This window comes from Protopterus annectens, chromosome 16.part0 (assembly GCF_019279795.1).
Source record: "Protopterus annectens isolate FY-2018-M chromosome 16.part0, PAN1.0, whole genome shotgun sequence".
Taxonomy (NCBI): domain Eukaryota; kingdom Metazoa; phylum Chordata; order Ceratodontiformes; family Protopteridae; genus Protopterus; species Protopterus annectens.
The window spans coordinates 653,494,816-653,515,951 of record NC_056750.1 but is presented as its reverse complement, the minus strand read 5'-3'; the positions used below and the strand labels follow the sequence as shown (position 1 = coordinate 653,515,951).

Below are 21,136 nucleotides of genomic sequence, written 5' to 3'. Positions count from 1 at the left end.
GCCAGGGCACGGGTGCCACAAAAAGACAAATGGCACTGTGAGTGACATTTTGCAAAACTATGCATTTACTTTCATAGGTGACTAAGTGAACATTAAGTGACTGCATTTGAAAGGCTAACAGAACTTTTGGTGAAGGAACAACCACTCAGTACTTTGAGGACATGAGAATCTGGTTGGCAGACTAGGAATGTAACACTACTAAAGAGATGGAGAGGAAGGAGGGGGCACTATCTAGTCAGCATGTTACAACTCCAGAAGAAGGGGTACCCAGACCTTCACATGGGTATAAGGAAACCATTGATGATGATGGGAAAGCGACCATTTCTAGTTCACACAAAGTCTTTGGTGTAAATGTTTTCAGTGTAACCAAGGGAACAAGTACAATTCCAGTGTCCACTGAGACAAGGCGAGGAACTAAATTCAGGGAAGCAGTAAGCAGTTCTAATACTATAACAGTGGTGGACTGTCCAGAGACACTACTGCAGCAAACAAACACAAGGTTCTGTACTCGATCTTGGCAGTGGGAAAGAAGCATCAGACATAATTATTATCAAGCTTTCAGTGGTTAAAACATAGCAATACTTGCTCAATTAGTTCACTCCAGGTATGGCATCATGGGAGGCACCTTTTCAGGTACAACTGGACAGCGTTTATTTGGACTGGGAAGGAGGGAAAAGAAACAAGTAGATGGTGGTGTTTGATGATATCCCAGCTGATGTTATAATAGAAAATGATTTTGTTAATGGCTTGCCTTGTGTACAGACATTTACACGAAGGCAGGAGTGGAGGGGAGCACATGCCAAAAACAGGAGAGGGGAGACCCAGCCATTGCCAAAACAACAAATAAGCCTGGTGATATGACTGTTTTGGGACAGGGGATAATTAGTTGTAATAAGCCTGAATCTGAGCCACAGCTATTGAAAGGTATTGGGCTTACTTTGGTAGAGGCTACTTCAGAAACAATGTTATTATCAAGCTTGAATTTAAGTTAACCACTGTAAAATATATCAGTCTTCCTTTGGAGAGGGAGCTAAACAGGATCATCAAAAAAGAGAGATGAGACAGGTTCAGGTCTCAGACTACAAACTTGAAGAAGGTAGCCAAAGAGGCTCCTGAACCTTAAGGGTGGGAGGGAGGGGTCAATACTGGTACAAAGGGTTACTGAACAGACAATGGACTCCAGAAGAATGCCTGGACAGAGAAGTCATACAGCAGCTGATTGCACAAAGGGCCTAGCAATAGACAACTGCAGCCATAGCCCATGATATGCCTTTTTCAGGCCATATGATGTTAAAGCATATAAAAAGATGGCTTATGCAGAATTACTATTAGCGAGGTATTGCAAATGATTTGACAGAGTATTGAAAATATGTGAGTAGTGGCAGAGGGTCGGCAAGGCTGGGGATAATCTACTTTAATAACTTTGCCTGTTATTGAAGAACTATGTCTGATAGTAGTCATGGACATTATGGGGCATCTCATCACCCCAAGGTCCAAAGGTCAGAGTTATGTCATGCAGTAGATAGTGGCTCGGTGTGCTGCAGGATATCCTGATTCAGTGCCTCTGTCCCCTATTGAGTCAGAGAAGGTGGCAAATGCTAATTAAGAAATTTAAAGCAGAGTGAGTTTCCCAAGCGAAATACCAACAGACACAGGTACCAGTTTTACATTGGACCTGCTGGCCTGTTGTGGAAGCAAAGTAGGGTAAAGCTTTTAAAGGCTACCTCCAACCATCTGATGAGTTTGGTAGAGAAGTTTAACTTTACATTAACGGCCATGGTGAGATCATTTGTAGACCAGCTCAAGCAAGAATTGGACAGGTACCTGCCCCATCGCCTCTTTGCATAGAGAGAGGTGCCTTAACAAAGCACAGGATTTTCCTCCTCTGAGTTGCTGTATAGTAACAGGGTGAAGGGGCTCCTGGATTTAATTTGTAGAGTGTTGGAAGGTGACTGTCATACCCACAAGAAATCTGTTGTGGAATATGTCCTAAACCAAACGACCAGTCTTTGGAAACTTATTAAGATGGTACAGGAGCACCTAGCACAGCACAACAGCAGTGAAGGATCTGGTATGAACAGACAGCCAGGACCAGGCAGTGATGTTGCTTATTTCTCCTAGACATAAACTGATGGTAGCATGGGAGGGTCCTTTCACCACTGTGAGAAAACTAAGTGATGGTAACTATGTAGAAGAGGTTCTGGGCAGGTGGCTGATGTACAAACTGTTTCATGTCAATATGCTAAAGCCCTACTGTGATGGAATGACACTGGTATTCAGTATCTGCAGTCTGTTTCAGGTGGAAATGGGGAGGATCATGTGGTAGACCTTCTCAGAGAAGTTCATTCTGACACCTTAGTGAACAAGGTAGCTCTTTTACAGCATCTATGTCATACCCAGGTTTAGGCTATCCAAGGAGTAGTTCAGGAGTTTTGGTGCTAGTACCAATTTCTGTGTAGACTACAGAAAATGTAATAGTCACACAGAGTCAGAAGCTTACCTCATTCCCAGGATACAGGAAGCCTTAGAGCAGTTGGGTGGGGCTAAGTATCTAACCGCTATTGACCTGATCATGGGTTAGTGGAAGGCATCTTTGACATTTGCAGTGAGTGAGATAACAGTTTTTTTGTGACCCCTTTTGGACTACACGAGTTCACTAAGACACTGTTTGGGTTAAAAAAAATGCCCCACCAAAACCTTCCAGGCCAGAATAGTGTCTTATTTAGGTCATGGACGGGGTGGTGGGATTTGCGCTCAGCCTGCCAAGGTGGAGGCTATTCAGGCATGGTCTACCCTGTTACTAAGGAGCAGGTTTTAAGGTCACCGTGCCACTGCTTATATTTAGGACTGGATATATTTGGCAACGTTATGACTTTTATTTAATGTGGGGAAAACTATTTTTAAGAAACATTTGACAATGCATGAAACTAAGCAAAAAACATTGAGCAACTTCACTAGAACATTAAGGCACAACTTAATCACATTGTCTGAATTGCACAAAATAGAAATATTTTATTATTAGTGGTGTTCTGCGAGGTGTCATTTAAAAAAAAGCAAATCATTCATTGCAGAAGAACCAGTGACCCAAATGATCGATTGAGCAACAGTGAGAGACTGCATCCATCCTATCCTTGTAGATTAATGCAGCTGAACTGCACCTCTTTTTGCATACATTGCATTTTAAATGGCTGAAAAGCAGGCAATGTTTGCTTTGAATGTGAATATTTAATTTAAGCTCAGCAATAATGCTGTATGGTGAATAAATTAGATTTTGTGGACCGTTCCCTCTTTACAGCATTCACTTGCACTGATTGTTCACAAGCACTGTGCATTTTTATAGAGCGGTAGTCAGTGGGTTAATGGATTTTCTGGTTTATTTAGGTGCTGTACAATCGTAAAGTGCAGGGTGATATATTTTATCAGTGTAAGTGAACAAATGTGTTCCATTCACTTACCGCTAGTAATGTGTCTACAGTGTGTGTCTAAGATCAGCCTGCTTGAGAGGAAAAAAAGTGACTGAAACACCACTTAGGGGTCACTGCTTTGTTTAAGATCAGCAGTTCCAGGGATAAGGTAATTTTTCCTTTTTCACACGGTTATGTGATCTTGGATTTGGTATTTATAAGTATCAGTACTGTTGTAGGTTATTTTGGTTTGTTTTAAGTTTTTTTTAGATTTCATTAAACCCTTTGCTTTCACGTTTTTGTGTTTCTGTATATCAATTCCCTGTGTAATCAGCACCAAAGAATTGATACAGATAAAAAAAAATCCTATTGAACAAATATTACCAGTAGAAGAAATCTACCTCCTAATAAATCTTTTCTTTCTATCTCTTACTAAAATAATTACTGTCCCAACTTATCTGACTGAATTTGCAGAACACATCACAGGCAGAGACAAAATTGCAAAGAAACAAACTCATGTCTGCACATCACAAGCTCCAGGTAGCACACCCTCTCAGTTGTTCCGACTTCCTCTTTCATAATGGCCTACATCTCTTTCTCATACAGAAGCTACAGATGCAGTTATGCAGGGCTTGTTTTTCTGCTCTGAGATAGCTATCTCCTTTTAATTGTTCTTTTATGACCCTTTAGCTTCCTAGCCTAGGAGTAGCTACATATTTTATAAACAAAGGGCAGAGTAATTACATTCTGACTTAATGTGCAACTCTTGTAGTTCACAGTGAAAGGAAACTATCACTTCAGTTACAAATCTTATATTCAGATCATATAAAAAAGGTCACAAGTCCACACACATTTTCAAGCCACTGGTAAGCAAACATCACAATACACATTACACAGAAAATGTCATAATTCTCATACAGTTTACTTCCACTAAAAACAAATACACAATGTAGATTAACTCACAGATTTTGAATTTAACTGCTGCAGGTTTTATGTAATTTAAGTGTAGCTCATATATACATGTATTATATTCTGACTCTTCTGACTCAAAAAAAGTGACTGAAACATCACATAAAGGTCAATGCTTCTCCTGAAAGCCCTAGCTATCTCTTCCCCCATTTCTACTGTTTAAGCAGGGTCTAGAACTCCTTACTCTTTTAAGCCCCATGTTATAGTAGAAAAAATACCACATAGGTCCCAGTCTATCATACGGTAGTTATCTGGGCTTTCCTTTCTCCCTTTAGCTTGTGCCATCTTCTACTAGATTAGCTCCATGCAAAATGCTAAACACAGCTCTAAGTCAGTGTGGCAACACTCCCCACCAGCAACTGCTACCAGGCTCTTCCAAACTGAGATAAATCCAAGGTGTGCAACTATAATGTCCGTCAGTCAGTCAGTCTCATTCTCTGATTGCGTCTTCCAGTCCCAAGCCTTGAATCTCAAACCTGGATCATAGGTGGTGCAGTCAGAGTCAAATTTTTTATACCAATGAAATAACAGCTGCACTGCCATGTAAGTTACAGCTGTCAGGTCTCCAGGACTAAATCAACAGATCAGAAGAGCTAGCTGGTATAGGGGGCACTGAGAAGCCAATGGTCAGCTATTTCAGGAGGATGGGTTCAGTTTTTCATCCCAAGAGCATCCACTGCAAAAATTATAATGCTAGCCCTGGTGCACAAATAGCAGCAGAACTTGTAGGATATCACCAGTGGCAGGAATGCACCACTACACCCGGTGTCTACCTGCACCACAGGTTCAACTTAAGGAAACTGCTGCTGAGTACAAGCATAAACACCAGCTAAGGAGTATATCTTCTAGTTATTTAGGTCTCAGCTCTGACTACTCAGGCAACATGTTTGGTCACAGTCCACCAGAGAAATGTAAATGGAGTTAAATGATATGAGCTGGCAATGCTATGGCATGCATTGCTGAATGATGGCATGGTGACCCAGTTCTGAAACACTACTTGTTATTTCCATGGGTCCTTTAGCACTAAAGGTTTCTGCAACACTCTATACAATTTTTTTTTTGAGGGGGTGTGCCACACCACGAATGGACACACATCAAACAAATTACTCCAAGAAGTGTCCCCAGAGCGAGTCCTTTAATCTCCTGTAAGTATTTCATATTTATGGTAGTAAAACAGCCCCCAAAGCATAGCAAATATTTATTCTACCAAAATGAACACACATTAGGACATAAATTATCATGTCATCGATATGATAATGGAAAACATATTAAATTACAGGGTTTATATTAGATGCTCGAAGTTACTGAACTTCGAATAAGATATGATCGACACCATATCGTCGAAGTCCAGTAACATCAAACAACTAATAAAAACATCACAAAAAGTAAAAAAATAGACCTACTTGCTTTAAGCAGGGAGGCAAGCCTCCCTGCGCCCCCCCCCCGCTACTTAAATATTCCAACACCGAGACCACACTACATTGAAATAAATGGAAATCTCCCTTTACGGAGATTTCCGTTTACCTCTTCGATGTTCTGCAGTTTCGCTGTTTACATGTCGACAATGTCAGATTCGACATTGTGAACGTTCGCGATTCTGATATAGATCTAAATTACAGATCCAAAAGATACAATACTAATATCTCCACCAGTGTCTCTCTTGTGTTGAGTGTATGCTATTAGCAGCTTGTTTTTCGCCTAAAGCACTGTTGCAGCTGAAAAGCAATCATATGTGACAATACCTGTCCAAAGTGGGCGGGATACCCCAGCATATGCATGTACAGCAGTTTGGCTACATTGCGGCTACGGTAATTAGAGTCTTCTTCCCGAAACGCAGAACGAATATCAGCACATTCCTTCTGTATGATGTCTCTCTCTTGTGCCTGTGTCTTCGCTGTCCGAATAAGACGGATAAGTTCTTGGAGTCTTGATGGTGGCAACATGGTTTCTACAGATATATAAAAAAAAAAAAAAAAAAACAGGTCATCAAAGAAGTGAGGCAATGTAAGATTACAAGTTAGTATAAGATGGTAGATAACAGGCAGTTATACAGCACACAGTCAATAACAATGGGAACTGCTTGCTAACAAAGTATGACAAATAATATGGGAAACTGCTCATTAGTTCTTGAAGGTTCTTACATTTTTTTTGTTTGTGTTTTTAGGGGGAACCTTGAGAATAACAGCAAACAACTGGTTAGCTGATTTTAAATGGGCGGACAAGCTGATTACCAGCTCATAAAACAGTTTCATGTACTAAGTTGAAGGGTTCACAAAACTAAATCCTGAAAAGTCTTGAGTTAAATCTCATAACTGCACATTTTGACTATGATCCTGAACAACCTGTTTGTCTTCCCTATTGTTTCAGCTCTTCAAAGGTGAGCAAAAGTTTTTTTTTTTTTTGTAACGAAGCCCTTAAGGAATATAAACTGCCCCATTGTGTTTTGTTTCTTCTGGAAATAAAGTATAACAAGCTTGGAAGGTTTACCTTACAGTACCACTCCCTCTCAGCTGCTGAGTACGGTGGAATTTCTGGGAAAGTCTTATGTGTACAAAACAATGGGTGAGGCATAGACAGCGTATGCTGTATATGGCGATAGCTACAGAGGCATAAAACATGTAAAAAGATAAACCTTTTCTCTAACATCTATTAAAAAGTGGCACCCTAGGAAGTCATACTTAAAATTAAAACACCTTCCTGCAGAAATGTTAACTATTTAATTGAATAGCTGTGATTTTGTGTGATGCAGAACACAGTACACCATAACAGTCATGCTGCAACTTTTAGCAGGTAAAGCATACACAAAAATAAAGGCATAGATAAGTAAAATTATGTTCAATAATGCTACTGCTGATTGCATCAATAAGTCATTTTCTGAAGTGGCCTCATGAAAATCGAGAAACAGAAGCACAACTTTCAAAGTTAATCTGCAATCTCATCTCACTGACTTCCTTATCAGAGATCTGAAGGGGTATATGTGTCAATAATCAATTTCTGGACATCCTAACTTACTGATGATTTCCAATGAATGTGCTTGCTAAACAAACATCCATCTAACAAAAAAAAAACTTCCTAGTCTTGTTCAAACTGGTTTGTGGTAACACCCAAACAATTAAATGTTCTGAACAATTCTTGTCAACTATCAATCACTAATTGCAGTCTACTCTAGACAGCAGTCTGAAACTATGATCAATTTTTGTCATGAAACAGTTTTGTAGAATACAACACACAAAAACATTTAATAGTAGTGTGGCCTAAATTAGTATTTCTATGCTCTTTACTGTTCTTAGTTCATCGATTTTTCTCTGAAAACATGCTACAGGCATGTCAAAGATATAAGGCCAGATTCAATAAAGTCTACACTAAGTACACACTAAGTGTACACCATTCTGGGAGGTTGGCTTAATGGTTAAGGTGCTTACCTCAAAGACACACGATGCAGGGTTTGATTCTCACAGGGGGTAATTGGCTAGGCTCAAAATGGCCCACAAGGGCAGTTAGCCTAGTACTAATCTATGAACCTATTCAGAGTGAACATACAACACAGACATAACACACACCTTCTTCCTCCTAATTTTAGTTTTCCTACGGATATTCTTGCAGCTTTAAATATTGACAGGGATTCATAAAGATTACCACAAAGTGTAGACTACATGTACACTTAGTGTAATCTTTCTGAGTGACTAGAAAGCACAAAAAATGTGATAAGAATTTTATTGAATCCATACTGTGTCCACTTCACATAGGCTTTACTGAATCTGGACCACAGTTTTCAGTGAGCTACCCAGATCGAAATATTAAGCAGATATACTTTTTGGGCCCATCCTTCAGGGGTGTGAACACCCAATACCACTGGTAGTTTGGAAGCTTATTTAACCCAAGGGGATGCAAACTTCTGAATAGAGAGCCAAAACTCATGATTTCTTTAAAAAAAACTCATGACTTCTTTAAAAAAAATCATGACTTCTTTTTTGAGTTACTTTGATATGAAGAATACAAAAAGGAGGAAGAGGACGCTGTTGATATAAATACACAGACACATCATATATAATTTACGCACACAGGCCTGATTCAAAAACAATTTACATTTATGGTAGCAGGATACACTTAACTTACAAGGCTCACCAAACATAAAGAATACCATGAGAAAACGTCCACATATCCTGATTGCACAATATGTGAATAAAAACTCAGACAAGTTCTCATGGGCTGTGCTGCCATTATGCTTTTCTTCAGAACATTTTAACCCCCGTTAGTCTGAAATGTAACTTAGCATTGCATGCCAATGCTAGAAGAACTGCACACCAGTGTAATCCATTACAGACAATGGGAGGCAAATAACGACAAGGGTACATTTATCTATGATCCAGTTATAGACATATTAATGTGCCATCAGCAGTAGCACATGACATTGTGTGGCTTCTAGTACTGTTCACTAAAAAAGTCCAAAACATAAACTGTGCAGCAGTAGGAAACACTTTCAGTCAGCCAAACTCTTCAGTCCAAGCTGTTTTTATTCTTCCAACATACAAAGACACAGATTGAGTGCTTTCATCCCCTAAACTGGAGACTTCATCAGAATCTAACTGCACTCCATAGTATAGCCTTTAAATACTATTAAAAATGAGTGATGTCATCACCCTTCAAAATCCTTTAAAGATAAACTACTTTGATGCTCAAATGAAATGCACTACAAACACCTTTTAATTCAAGAACATTTTAACAAACATCATTTCTAAAGAAGAACTTTTCAAATTCCAAGACATTCATCAAATGTAAACTTAAAAATTGTTTAAGATAAAAAATCAACCACATTTTATCCATGGACTTGCTTTAAAACATATGTATACTGTGTGGTTGAACCCCCCCCCCCCCACACACACACACACACACACACACACACACACACACACACACACACACACACACACACACACACACACACAGACTAAGATACACAGTACTTATGAGGTAGCTTTCCTCACTAATATTGGTTTTAAGGATACCACTTCATTAAGACCTGGTGCATGGGTTGCAGCTAATTTTATTTGCCTCTTAATTTCCCTTTTCTCTATATAATTCCTTTAATCTCCCCCTCTAGGATTTGGTCTTACTTGCTCCACAATACCAAATAAAAACTGAACAAAATTTGCACATACTAATGATGTTTATATAGGGCATTATTTATATTTCCTGTGGAGCAAATAAAACTAGTTGCGACCCATGCACAAGGACTTAATGAAATGGTATCCTTAAAACCAATATTATTGAGAAAAGCTACCTCATAAATACTGTGCATCTTAGTCTGTATGTGTGTGGGGGGTTCAACTATTTAGTATATATATGTTTTAAAGCAAGTAAATGGATAAAAGGTGGTTGATTTTATATCTTAAACAATTTTTAAGTTTACATTTGATGAATGTCTTAGAATTTGAAAAGTTCTTCTTTATAAATGTTTGTTAAAATGTTCTTGAGTTAAAAGGTATTTGCAGTGCATTTCATTTGAGCATCAAGGTAGTTTATCTTTAAAGGATTGTGAAGGGTGATGGCATCACTCATTTTTAATAGTATTTAAAGGTTATACTATGGAGTGCAGTTAGATTCTGATGAAGTCTCCAGTTTAGGGGATGAAAGCACTCAATCTGTGTCGTTGTACGTTGGAAGAATAAAAACAGCTTGGACTGAAGAGTTTGGCCGACTGAAAGTGTTTCCTATTGCTTCACAGTGTATGTTTTGAACATTTAAAGGGTGATGGTTAGATAACAGTAAATATAGCAGGTCATACAGATGCGAGCACAGTAAGATCAACCTTTCTTTATTTCTTTACTTATTTTTTTTATACTTTAACAGTTTTAGTTATTAATTTCAGTGCATTTACTGATTGTAGTCTCCATTACACTACTTGTTGTTGTAAATGTAATGATCATGTCACCAATAAAGCTAAAGATAACAACAATGCACTAGTTGATAACTTTTTGTAGTCACCTCCTGTCTTCCCTGCAAACCCAAGTACTTTCAGAAATAAGTGCAACCTATGAAGTTTCAAGTCAGTCCATGATGATCTCCATAGCTGGTGGATGACATGCCTGTAACAGCCATTCAGAAGGCTTGCAAAACAGTTTAGAAATATTTGTCAAATTTCATTTTTCAGTGTGCAGAAAAAAAGCTGGTATTTTATATTAATTACCTGAGAATAAAACGATGAATAAATAAATAAATAAATTCAGCGTATTTGCAGCAAAAATTAAGAAGTTCTATAAATACAGTAATTGGATACAACATAAAAATTCAGGTCCATGATATTTGATGTAAATGTCTCCAACATGCTTTCAGGTCTGTGATTTGTTTATTTTTATTTCTGAACTTGAAATAGAGCTTTTAAGCATTTAAATAGTTGGTTACAGGAGAAAAAGCTTATCGAGAGAATCCTTTGCAGATTAGTCCTCTGACCCATCATATAGAACTGTACTAAAGCAGATGGTGTTATAAACAATAATGCATTATCTTTACTTGTAAAGTCCACCCCAAACACGCCGCTGCTTGGACAAACCATGTGATAATGGCAATGCCAGCACTGGAATAAGAGAATAAATGGGAAGAAGTTTCCTTTTATCAATAAATAGATTAGGTTCCAAATATTGTCCAATATATTCAAAACTACAATAATTTTGACTACTGAGTTACAGCAAAAAGATAAAGATTATAACAGTGCAAGACAAACACTTGTGTGAGTAAAACTATGTGACATAAGGCCGTACTGATAGGCCAATAAAGAATAACTTCAAACCCAGTACAGCAACACTGAACATATTCTGGGCCACCCCAGACCTAACCCATATCTCTGATGTCCAAAAGTAGTTTGAAACAGGGTACATCCATAACAGAATGCAAAATTGTGATTAATACCAATAACCTAAGCCAAGTATGAACTCAAATCTAAAAATTACCATACTCAGTGACTCTCTATAGTAAGCACAAACTGAAACAAGGTGCGTGCTCTGGTCCCATAAAAAATGAAGCAAAATAAAACAAATAAATTTTACTGAATATTTAAAACATGACAGAGGATAGTGACACTAAGATCAAATAAGAGAAAGGGACTGTAATGGGGAAAACTCCAAGTAAGAGAAAGGGACTGTAATGGGGAAAACTCCAGGTAAGAGAAAATTAATATCAATCATCCCATATATAAAGATGGAAATGGCGCATTTCCTTTTAACATCTTATAATGGTGAACATAATGAAACAGAATTTTAAAATGTATGGAAAAATATAAACACTGAGACCTAAATATATTAATAAACGTATCTTTCGGCTTTTCCCGGTTAGGGGTCGCCACAGCAGAACTCCGGTCTGCTAACTATTGGCAGTGAATATAATGGCAAATTATTTATAAAAAAAACCCTCTATTAGCCTATACAATGGGAGGCCCACTATCTAATTGAAGCTGTAATTTGTACCCACAGTATGAAGGTACAGAAAAAAAAAATCAGTATGATGATGAAAACATAGCTAAAAATTAAAATAAAATGTGACCTCAAATGTATTAGAAAATCAGAAATGTAGCTAGGTCAACAAGGGCCCTGGGCATTCTTAGACTAAGAATGGCTGCACACAAACCTAACGAAAAAAAGGTTGTCCAAAGCTGAAAAAAATGGCTACAGTTACAATGAATACAACACAGAGACACGGCTAATAAATATATTAATTTAAGAAGCCATGAGGTTAACCGCAGCTTTTTGAAACAAAACCAGGTAATGCACTCAGGTCCAGCCGGCAGCTGCCAATCATGCCCTTTAACAGCTTGTACCTGGGCCAGCTGCCCCCTTTGCCTTACTCAAATTTAGGTAATGTTGAAAATGATTAGTGCACACAAGACAGAATTTGTTTACAAAAGCAGAGTTTCAGCATGGTCTTGCATAGTGACAGAAACTCACACTGCACCCTATACCAGAAAATGCAATATCTAGAGGTCAAAGCTACAAAACGAACTAAGAATGAAATACACCAACAGCAATGAGAGTAACCGAAAGCAAGGTGGCATGAACCAGCATGTGCATGGGGATGGGATAATAAGGCCCTCACATTACAGTAAGCTAGCACTGGTATGAACTTTGCCACTACTTCACAGAGACAACCTGTTTATAAATACTGCCTTCAGCATTACCCAGTATGCTGAGAGAAAAGCAATAAAAAGAGGAAGTAAAATATGTGGAGTGCAGAGCAACAAAGTGAGCTGGGACTGAAATATGTAAACAGGAAATAGAATGATTTGAAATAAAACATGATGAACCAGCAGGTGCAGAGAGGAACGGGATGAAACAGAATGCACAGCAAACTAGCCGGCAGTCTAACTCATTCACGCCTAGTAAACATAATGCACAGTAAGCCAGCTGTCTTCTAACTCATTCACAAATAGTAAACACTGAATGTCACACTCCTCAAGTAGCTAATACACATTCTTAGACCACTAAACACTTTTTGAAAAATCAAGTTAAAGATCACTAGCAAAGGCATGAAACAGAGTGCAGCATTTGAATACGTTTTTTGCCTTTTTTGCACAGTCCACTTGCAGCTAGTGTCAGCTCTAATCTAATACAATATAAAATAATGATTATATGTAAAAATAAGTACTATCTGAAGCTCACATATAATGTTTTATCAGTAACCATTTAAAATGTCAGGAACCAGCAGAGTGAGTCTCGAAACTTGGACACTGAATGGCTGAAAGAACAGACTTACATATATTAAGTCTGAGATGGCATTTCTCAGAATAGTCCCTTTTCTCTAAGTTATGGTGATCTTAGAGTAGGTATACATAAACGTCTGGTGAGTGTGGTGTGGCTTGCCTCACACAGGGGGGTTGTCCCCCTTCAAAAGACGTAGAGTGATCTTTGAGATTCATTCTTCCCCTGTGTTTTCAGTCTTTTTCTTTCCAGCTTTTTGGTACTCGGCATTTCAGTTGACAACATTTCAGTAGCAAAACACTTTAATCCTTCCTGCTATATGGCTGTGAAGGGTTGTAACTTATTGACATGTTTTCAGGGGCAGAATCTTTCTCCGTCCAAATTGTATACCACAGTAACATTACATTTACATGAGTTCTAATTAGTAATTTCTAATTGCTGCCTGGTCTTTAAATCAGATGTAAAAGTTTACCTGTGCTAACAAGGTATATTTACTTTTATAGTTGAAACAGGCATTTTTCCCCTATTAGTACAAAGCAAGGGTGTTTACATGTCACTATAAGACCAAATGCAAAGTCACAGAATGGTACTGTGACAACACTAACACTGAATGAATAATATTGCACATCTTCATGAATTTATTAAATATTAGTTACTTCTAGGTGGCTATTCTGGAACTATTTTGCTTTCTTTTCTTTTCTTTCAAAACATTTCTATCTGTTGAGGCCATCATTTACTTCTAGCTCCCAGATCACATCATCTGACTATTAAGTGGGACTGAACTGAACCACAGGAGGCAAACAAGTGCATGCCAGAAGTTCAAAGAAATAATTACATTTTGTTGTCATTTTAAAATATTTAAAGAATGCATATTTAAATGTTTCTGCTGAGAAGTTCACTAGTGCCTGTAGGATGTTTTCAAGACATGTTTTAGGTAGGAAGGACACGTTCACCAAAGAACATAAGACAAAAAGGGAAATATCTTGTGAAAAGCAGGCACTGTTATTTATTTTATTTAACATTTATTTTACCAGGAGAAGTCCAACTGGACATCAGGTGTCTTTTTTCAGTGGAGTCCTGGGGAGAAAAGCTCCAAAGAAATAACAGTGTACATACATGCTTTAGATGACAATAAAACTGGCATACACGATAAGAGAAACAATGAAGTACAATAACAATTATGTAGAACAATAAGATACTCAGGAGTAGTACCATTATTTACAATATATGCAAAAAGTACATTTCAGGTGAGAGTATAGTGTATGCATTAAAGGCTTCAACGGGTCACTTACATATGGAAAAGTGGGTCTTCAAGGGGGGCCTTTGCAGTTGCAGACAGGGTTAGTATTGAAGTGTAATTTAAGAAGGCCTTTGAAGGTGCCTGTGTGACTTTGTAGCCGGAGTTCAGGTGGGAGGGTGTTCCATGCTTTGGCAACATCATGGGAGAATAAGGCCTCCCCAGAACTATTATTGCATGGATTAACTTCAATCAGGTTTTTGATACATGAACTTAGCTCCCGTTTAGGGTTGTGAAAGTTTAGCATGTCAGCAAGGGCAGGGCACTTCCCCAGATGGAAGAGAATTTGATGGGCTATGATCAGTTGGTGGTAGCTTAGGAGGTTTGGAAATTCTAACCAGTGCAGTTTAGTTAGGGATAGGCAATGTTGGGAATGTGATCTATTATTGGCAGCAAACCTAGCTATTTTATTGTAGCATGTAGAGTTTGTTCAGGTTGGTTTTGTTAATACTGGTGAGAACTGGAGAGGCGTAAAGTAGTGTTGATAATACATGAGCTCTGGCTATTGTTGTTCTAGTCTCAGCGGTTAGGAATAGTTTGCAACAATATAGACAACCTAGTTTTTTATGGACTTTAGAGATAGTTTGGGATATGTGCTTGCTGTACTTAAGTTGATGATCGATAGTGATGCCTAAGAGATTAACCTCAGTTACTGGAGTGATGAGGGTGCCATTGGTAGACATGATGGTAAAGGTGGCGTTGCAGTGTTTGGTTGGGTGGAATAGTATTAGCTGTGTTTTTTGGGGTTTTAGTATTAGTTGGTAGTTCTTTAGCCAATTCTCTACCTCAGTGAAGGATTCTTGGGCTTTACTTTGAAGTAATTGGATGTTTGTTGCTGAGCAGATTAGGGTAGTATCATCTGCATACTAGACAATGTTGGCTTTAGTGGTAGCTAGGTGGAGATTATTTGTAAATATGTTGAAGAGAAGGAGGCCAAGGATTGAACCTTGTGGGACAACACATGTGACAGGGAGTGGGGGGGGGGTAGGTGTTGCCCCATTTGACAGATTGTGACCGGTTGTTTAGGTAACTGTTAAACCATTGTAGAGTGGAGTCATCAAGGTTGAGTTCTGCTAGCCAGGTGAGGAGTTTGTTATGGGAAACTGTATCAAATGCCTTGGATAGGTCTAAGAAGGTGGCAGAGACCAGCTTTCCTTGGGTCCTGTGTGAGTTTATGATATTGGAAAAGTTAATTAGGGCAGTGCTGGCGCTATCGGCAGGTCTGAATCCATGTTGGGTTTTAGTTAGAAGGTTGTTGGTTAGCAGGTGGGTAAGAAGTTGATGGTGGATACATTTTTCTAGAATTTTTGACAAAGGTGATAGGATTGCAATGGGACGGTAGTTGCAGAGGTCAGTAGCTGGACCTCCCTTGTGGAGGGGGATGATATAGGAGGTTTTCCATAATGAAGGAATAGTATGCAGGGCAATAGATCTGTTAATAAGTAGGGAGACGGGGTAGGTGATGGCCTTGGATGCAATTTCTAGATATTTAGCTGGAAGACTGTTGGCAGCTACTGTGGTAGGTTTGAGTTTAGCTAAGAGATTTTGAATGGTAGATGTTGGTACTGGTGCGAGTGTGAAGGGGGTGGAGTTAGTCTGGTAGTTTAAGGGTTGAGGTTGGGTTGTGGGTGATATTGCACTTACCAGGTTCAGTACTGAAGAGGTAAAGTAGTTACTGAATCAATACCTCATTCCAAGAGGTAAAGTAGTTATTGAATCAATACCTATCATTCCAAAGACATGCATCTGGAGCATTTCTCCCCGGGCCTCCGCTGAAAACAGGCTCTGTGGAACCTAGTCGGACATTCCCAGTCAACAAATGTTAAATAAATACCTTTGGTATCTGGTGGTGGTGTGGTGACTTTTCCAGGCTGGAGGATGCTGTGCACTGCAGTCCAGGATTTCTGTGGGTTGTTGTTATGTTTCCTTTGTAGGGAAATATAGTGGTTTATCTTGTCCAACCTGACCTTTGTTTTTTGCTTTATTTCTGAGCTCAGCAAAGCTTTGCCTAGTTTTGGGAGTTTTGTATTTTTGCCAAGTTAACCAAGCTTTGTCTCTAGTCTTGAGTAAGATTTTGGTGGCTTTGTTTAACCAGGGAGCAGGGTTACTTCGCAATCTTATTGTTTTCAGTGGGGCTAGTTGGTTTAAAATCCCTAGGAATTTGCCATTAAAGCATTCTACTGCAATATCCAGGGGAAGGGTTTTTATAGGAGCCCAGTCACTGGATTTTAGGGCTTCTGAGAATTGTACTGGGGAAAAGTTTTTGTGGGAGCGGATTTCTAAGAAAGCGGGGGTGTTGGTAGATTTTAGTTTGTGCCGAAGGAGAAAGGTTGGGTTGTGGTCACTGAGGGAATCAGGTAGTATCCCGGATAGGTGGTCAGTATTGGGCTGGTTAGTCAGGATCCAGTCTAAGGTGGAGTCACGTTTGGTGGTTTTGTCAATTCTTGTGGGTGAGTCTATGAGTTGTATAAAATTATATAGGTTTATGTGGTTGGTGGCTATGGGTGAGTGTATGGTGTTCCAGTCTATGTTGACATCACCTAGGAGTACAGTTTCTTGTGACAGGGAATGGGAAGCCCAGTGGAGTATAGATTCTAGTGTCTTAATGTTGTCTCCTGGTGGTATATAAATGCTGAGTAGGTTTAGTTGTTTGTATTGATTTAGTAGGATTTTGGTGAATAGGGTCTCGGCAGTGCTGAAATCTGGGTTATTTTTTTGAAGTAGGTGAACTTTTAAATTGGATTTGTAAAGAAGGGCAATGCCACCACCTTTTCTGTGAGGTCTGTCTACTCTTAATATATTGAAACCAGGTTAAAAAGGTGCGAACAGCAACATGTTGAGCAAAAACTTTTCTCTACAATGATAAAAGTCAGTAATTTTCAGTTTACATCAATAATTTAATATATTACAAAACAGAGGAGTTAAAATTGATATTTTGTCTGAATCTTCACAAACAACTTTTTATATCTCGGTAACTGTTCAGCCTAGACAGTGTCAGAAGCATTTTTGTTCAAGAGATTTTGGTTGTAATATGATGGCAGGAAAAGTACAGTTTTGTACCTACCATAAATGTAGATGATGTTGGAGAAAATTATCACTGACATATTGATACTGGCACTGTAGGTTGTACAACTTGAGAGATACTGAATGCTCTTATACTAATAATTATGCAAATTGGAAAACATTTTCTTACTTCTGTAAATATTTCAGTCAGAACAAAGATGTTCATCAGGTTACCCTGCTGCAGTCATCACACTTGGGTTATCCTGCCGTCAGGCGGTCCCGCAGTCGGCCTGAGTTCCAAAGACTTGGTCCGGTTTCGGTTGCTGTCGCTTCTTCCCTGATGTCAGAGCGCCAGGGGTATACAAGAGGCATCTGATGCCATTTTCTTCAGTCCTTCTTGCCCCAGATGTCAGGTGCCCCCAATAGGTCGGCAAAATATATATATATATATATATATATATATATATATATATATAGCTAGATAAAAATAAAACAATATCTTTAGGCACAAGCAAATCCACCACAGAGGTTCAATAGGATAGAGTGGTATAGATAAGTTCAGCTAGTTCAGAGGGGATGGAGGGAGGGTAACCTGGACTGCAGCAGGGTGAACACTCGAACATCTACATTTATGGTAGGTACAAAACTGTACTATGTTCATCGTGTTACCCTGCTGCAGTCATCACACTTGGGTTGAATCCCAAAGCTAAGGATGGGAGGTGGAGTTAAACAGGGTTAGAAGGAGCTAGTAGGCCCTGCAAAACTGCAGTGGCAAAACCAGCTCTAGTCTTAGAATATAGAGGTAAGTGATAGTGTTTGGTGAAGGTGTGCACTGAACTCCAAGTTGCAGCTTCCAGAATATCCTTGGTTGGCACTCCCCTGAGAAAGGCTGCTGATGTAGCTGTAGCCCTGGTGGAGTGGGACCTAATGTTAGCAGGTACCGGTTTCCCATGATGCATGTAGCAGAAACGTATGCAATGCCCTATCCATTTAGAAATGGTCTGTTTTGAGATAGCTTTTCCTTGTGATCCTGTAGTATAGGCTACAAAGAGCTGGTCAAAATTTCTGAAAGTCTTAGTTTTATCCAAGTAGTAACGTAATTGCCTGTGAATGTCCAAAGAGTGCAGGAGTCTTTCTCCTTTATTCTGGGGATTTGGGAAAAAGGTGGGCAAATGAATGGTTTGGTTTAGGGCCACACTGGATACCACCTTCGGCATAAAGGAAGGGTTAGTTCATAGAGAGACACTGTCTTGATGAAAAATGAGGAAAGGCTCCACTGCCATTAGTGCCTGTAGCTCTGAGACTCTTCTCGCTGAAGTTATTGCAAGTAGCAGGGCAGTTTTCCATGAAAGAAATTTTAAATCAGCTGAAAAAGCTGGTTCAAAGGGCGGCAGTGTAAGCTTTCCAGAACAAAATTGAGATCCCAAGTAGGTGTTGGTGCTCTCCTTGGTGGTCTTATGTTCTTAGCCCCTCTGAGGTTCTGTCTTAGGAGTGGATGTGAGAATAAAGGAGGATCCGTGTTGTAATGAGCTGAAATTGCTGAGGCGTGGATCTTAATAGATGAAAAGGAAAGACCTTTGTGCAACATCTCAGTTAAATATTGTAGAATCTGAGGAATGTTTGGTTAAAGGGGATTTTGGCCTTTAGCCTGGTTCCAGGCGCAAAATCTTCTCCATTTGTCTGAATAAGTTTTCCTGGTGCTGGGCCTCCTGGCCTCCAGAATGACATCCAGAACTGCTTTGGATAGAGGTGTTGGCTGGTTGTTTAGGTAATTTGCCATGCAGCCAGGTTTAAAGTCTTGAGCTGGCTGTATAGAATCTGATTGTCTCGCTGGGTGAGCAGGTGAGGAATTTGGGGTAAAATCCATGGTGGGCCGTGGGCCATGTTCCTTAAAATTGGATACCAATGCTGGCATGGCCAGTCTGGTGCAATGAGTATCATTTGTGGCCTCTCTAATCTGACTTTCAGCAGTACCTTTGCTAGAAGAGGCAGTGGAGGAAAGGCATAAACTGTTAATGTTTTCCAACTGAATGAAAGGGCGCCCACTTTCCAAGCTTGCGGATGGAATGTCCTTGTGCAAAATTTTTGAAGTTGGTAGTTTTGGGGGCTTGCAAACAGATCTATGTCTGGGTGTCCCCATTTTTGAGCTATCATTGCAAATACTTGTGGATCTAGTTTCCACTCGTGTGGATCCATGATGTTTCTGCTTAGGTAGTCTGCCAATGTGTTTTTCTTTCCTGGCAGGAATTGTGCTTGTAATTGAACCTGGTAAGACAGTGCAGTGTTCCACAAGGTCATTGCTTGCCTGCATAGAGGGTAGGAATGTGTGCCCCCTTGTTTGTTTATGTACCACATTACTGTGGTATTGTCCGTCTTTATTATTAGTTGTCCTGGGTGTAAGAGTTTCTTGAAAGCTGTTAGGGCATTCTGTACTGCTAGCATTTCTTTTTGATTGATATGCAGATGCCTCTGATCTGTAGTCCATTTGCCCTGAATGCACTGTCCTGCTATGTGTGCTCCCCAGGCATAGTCCGATGCATCTGTTGTCATAGTTTGCTGGCTGTGGGTAAGGTGAAAGGCTGACCCTTGTTGAGGTGACATGCCTGTGCCCACCATAGAAACTCCTGTTGAAGGCAGGGAATGAGTGGTATCATTGTTTCCAAGCTGTGGCTGTGCTGAGTCCATACACTTTTCAGGTACCATTGTAATTTCCTCATATGCAGTTTTGCAAATGGTATTAGTAGTATGCAAGATGCCATGAATCCCAAGGCCTGCAGAATTTTTCTTGCAGGGAGTTGGGTCTTTGTTGCCATTATTTTGAAATATTGAGTCAGCTGTTGTTTCTTGTCTGGCATGAGATAAGCCATCTGGGCCGTTGTATTCAAGCTGGCACCCAGGAATATTATGTTTTGTGAGGGCACTAGTTTTGATTTCTTTTCGTTTACTGTGTACCCTAGGCAACTTAGAAGGTGTTTGACAAATGCCAGATGCTTTAAAAGAATGTCCATGCTTTCTGCTTGAATAAGGCAGTCGTCCAGGTATGGGTATATTTGAATTCCTCTTTGTCTGCAGTATGCAATTACTGGTGCCAGGTATTTTGTGAAGACCCTGGGCGCAGTAGATAAGCCAAAGGGCAGTGCAGAGAATTAATAATGCGTTGAACCTGCAATGAAGCGGAGGTATCTTCTGTAATTTTGTCTGATAGGGCCATGCAGGTATGCCTCCATGAGGTCCAACGTTACTAGCCAAGCATTCTTGCCCAGCATGGGAAGAAGCTGCTGTAGTGTTAGCATCTTGAATTTTGGTACTTGCAGATAAGTGTTCAGAATTGAAAGATCCAGAATGGGTCTCCATGCTTTGTCCTTTCTTGGGACTAGAAAGAGTCTTGAGTAAAATCCTTGTCCTTGCTCCTGTGTAGGTACCTGTTGAATGGCTCTCATGTCCATGAGAGCTGTAATTTGTTTTTGTGCCTCTGCCCATTGATTTGGTGGAAGGTTTGGCATTCCTTTTATCCTTGGTAAGGTATGAAAGTGGAATCTGTATCCTTGAGAGACAATGTCTAGAACCCATTTGTCTTTTGTGATGATGTGGCAGTTGTCTGCAAAAAATGCTAATTTTCCTCCCAAGGGAGCTGCCAGGAGACATTTGCTTGGTAGTTTGAGGACTGAGTCATTGTGTTTGTCTTCTGCTAGCCTGGGGCCTGTCTTCTCCACCTTTCTGGGTAGCATTACCCCATTGGCGAGGTTTGTAAGGGCCTTGTGACTGACCTCTGCCCC

At 39.6% G+C, this 21,136-nt stretch overlaps 1 protein-coding gene across 1 annotated transcript in view; it reads right to left on the bottom strand.

The window, feature by feature from the left end:
- The window catches only part of LOC122790635 (AP-1 complex subunit gamma-1-like), a 700,858-nt gene that overhangs the window by 583,767 nt on the left and 95,955 nt on the right, over positions 1-21,136 (bottom strand). The window contains exon 2 of the mRNA XM_044058159.1: positions 6,116-6,321. Coding sequence (XP_043914094.1) covers positions 6,116-6,316 — 201 coding nt within the window. The 5' untranslated portion in view covers positions 6,317-6,321. The remainder of the gene's footprint in view (positions 1-6,115; positions 6,322-21,136) is intronic.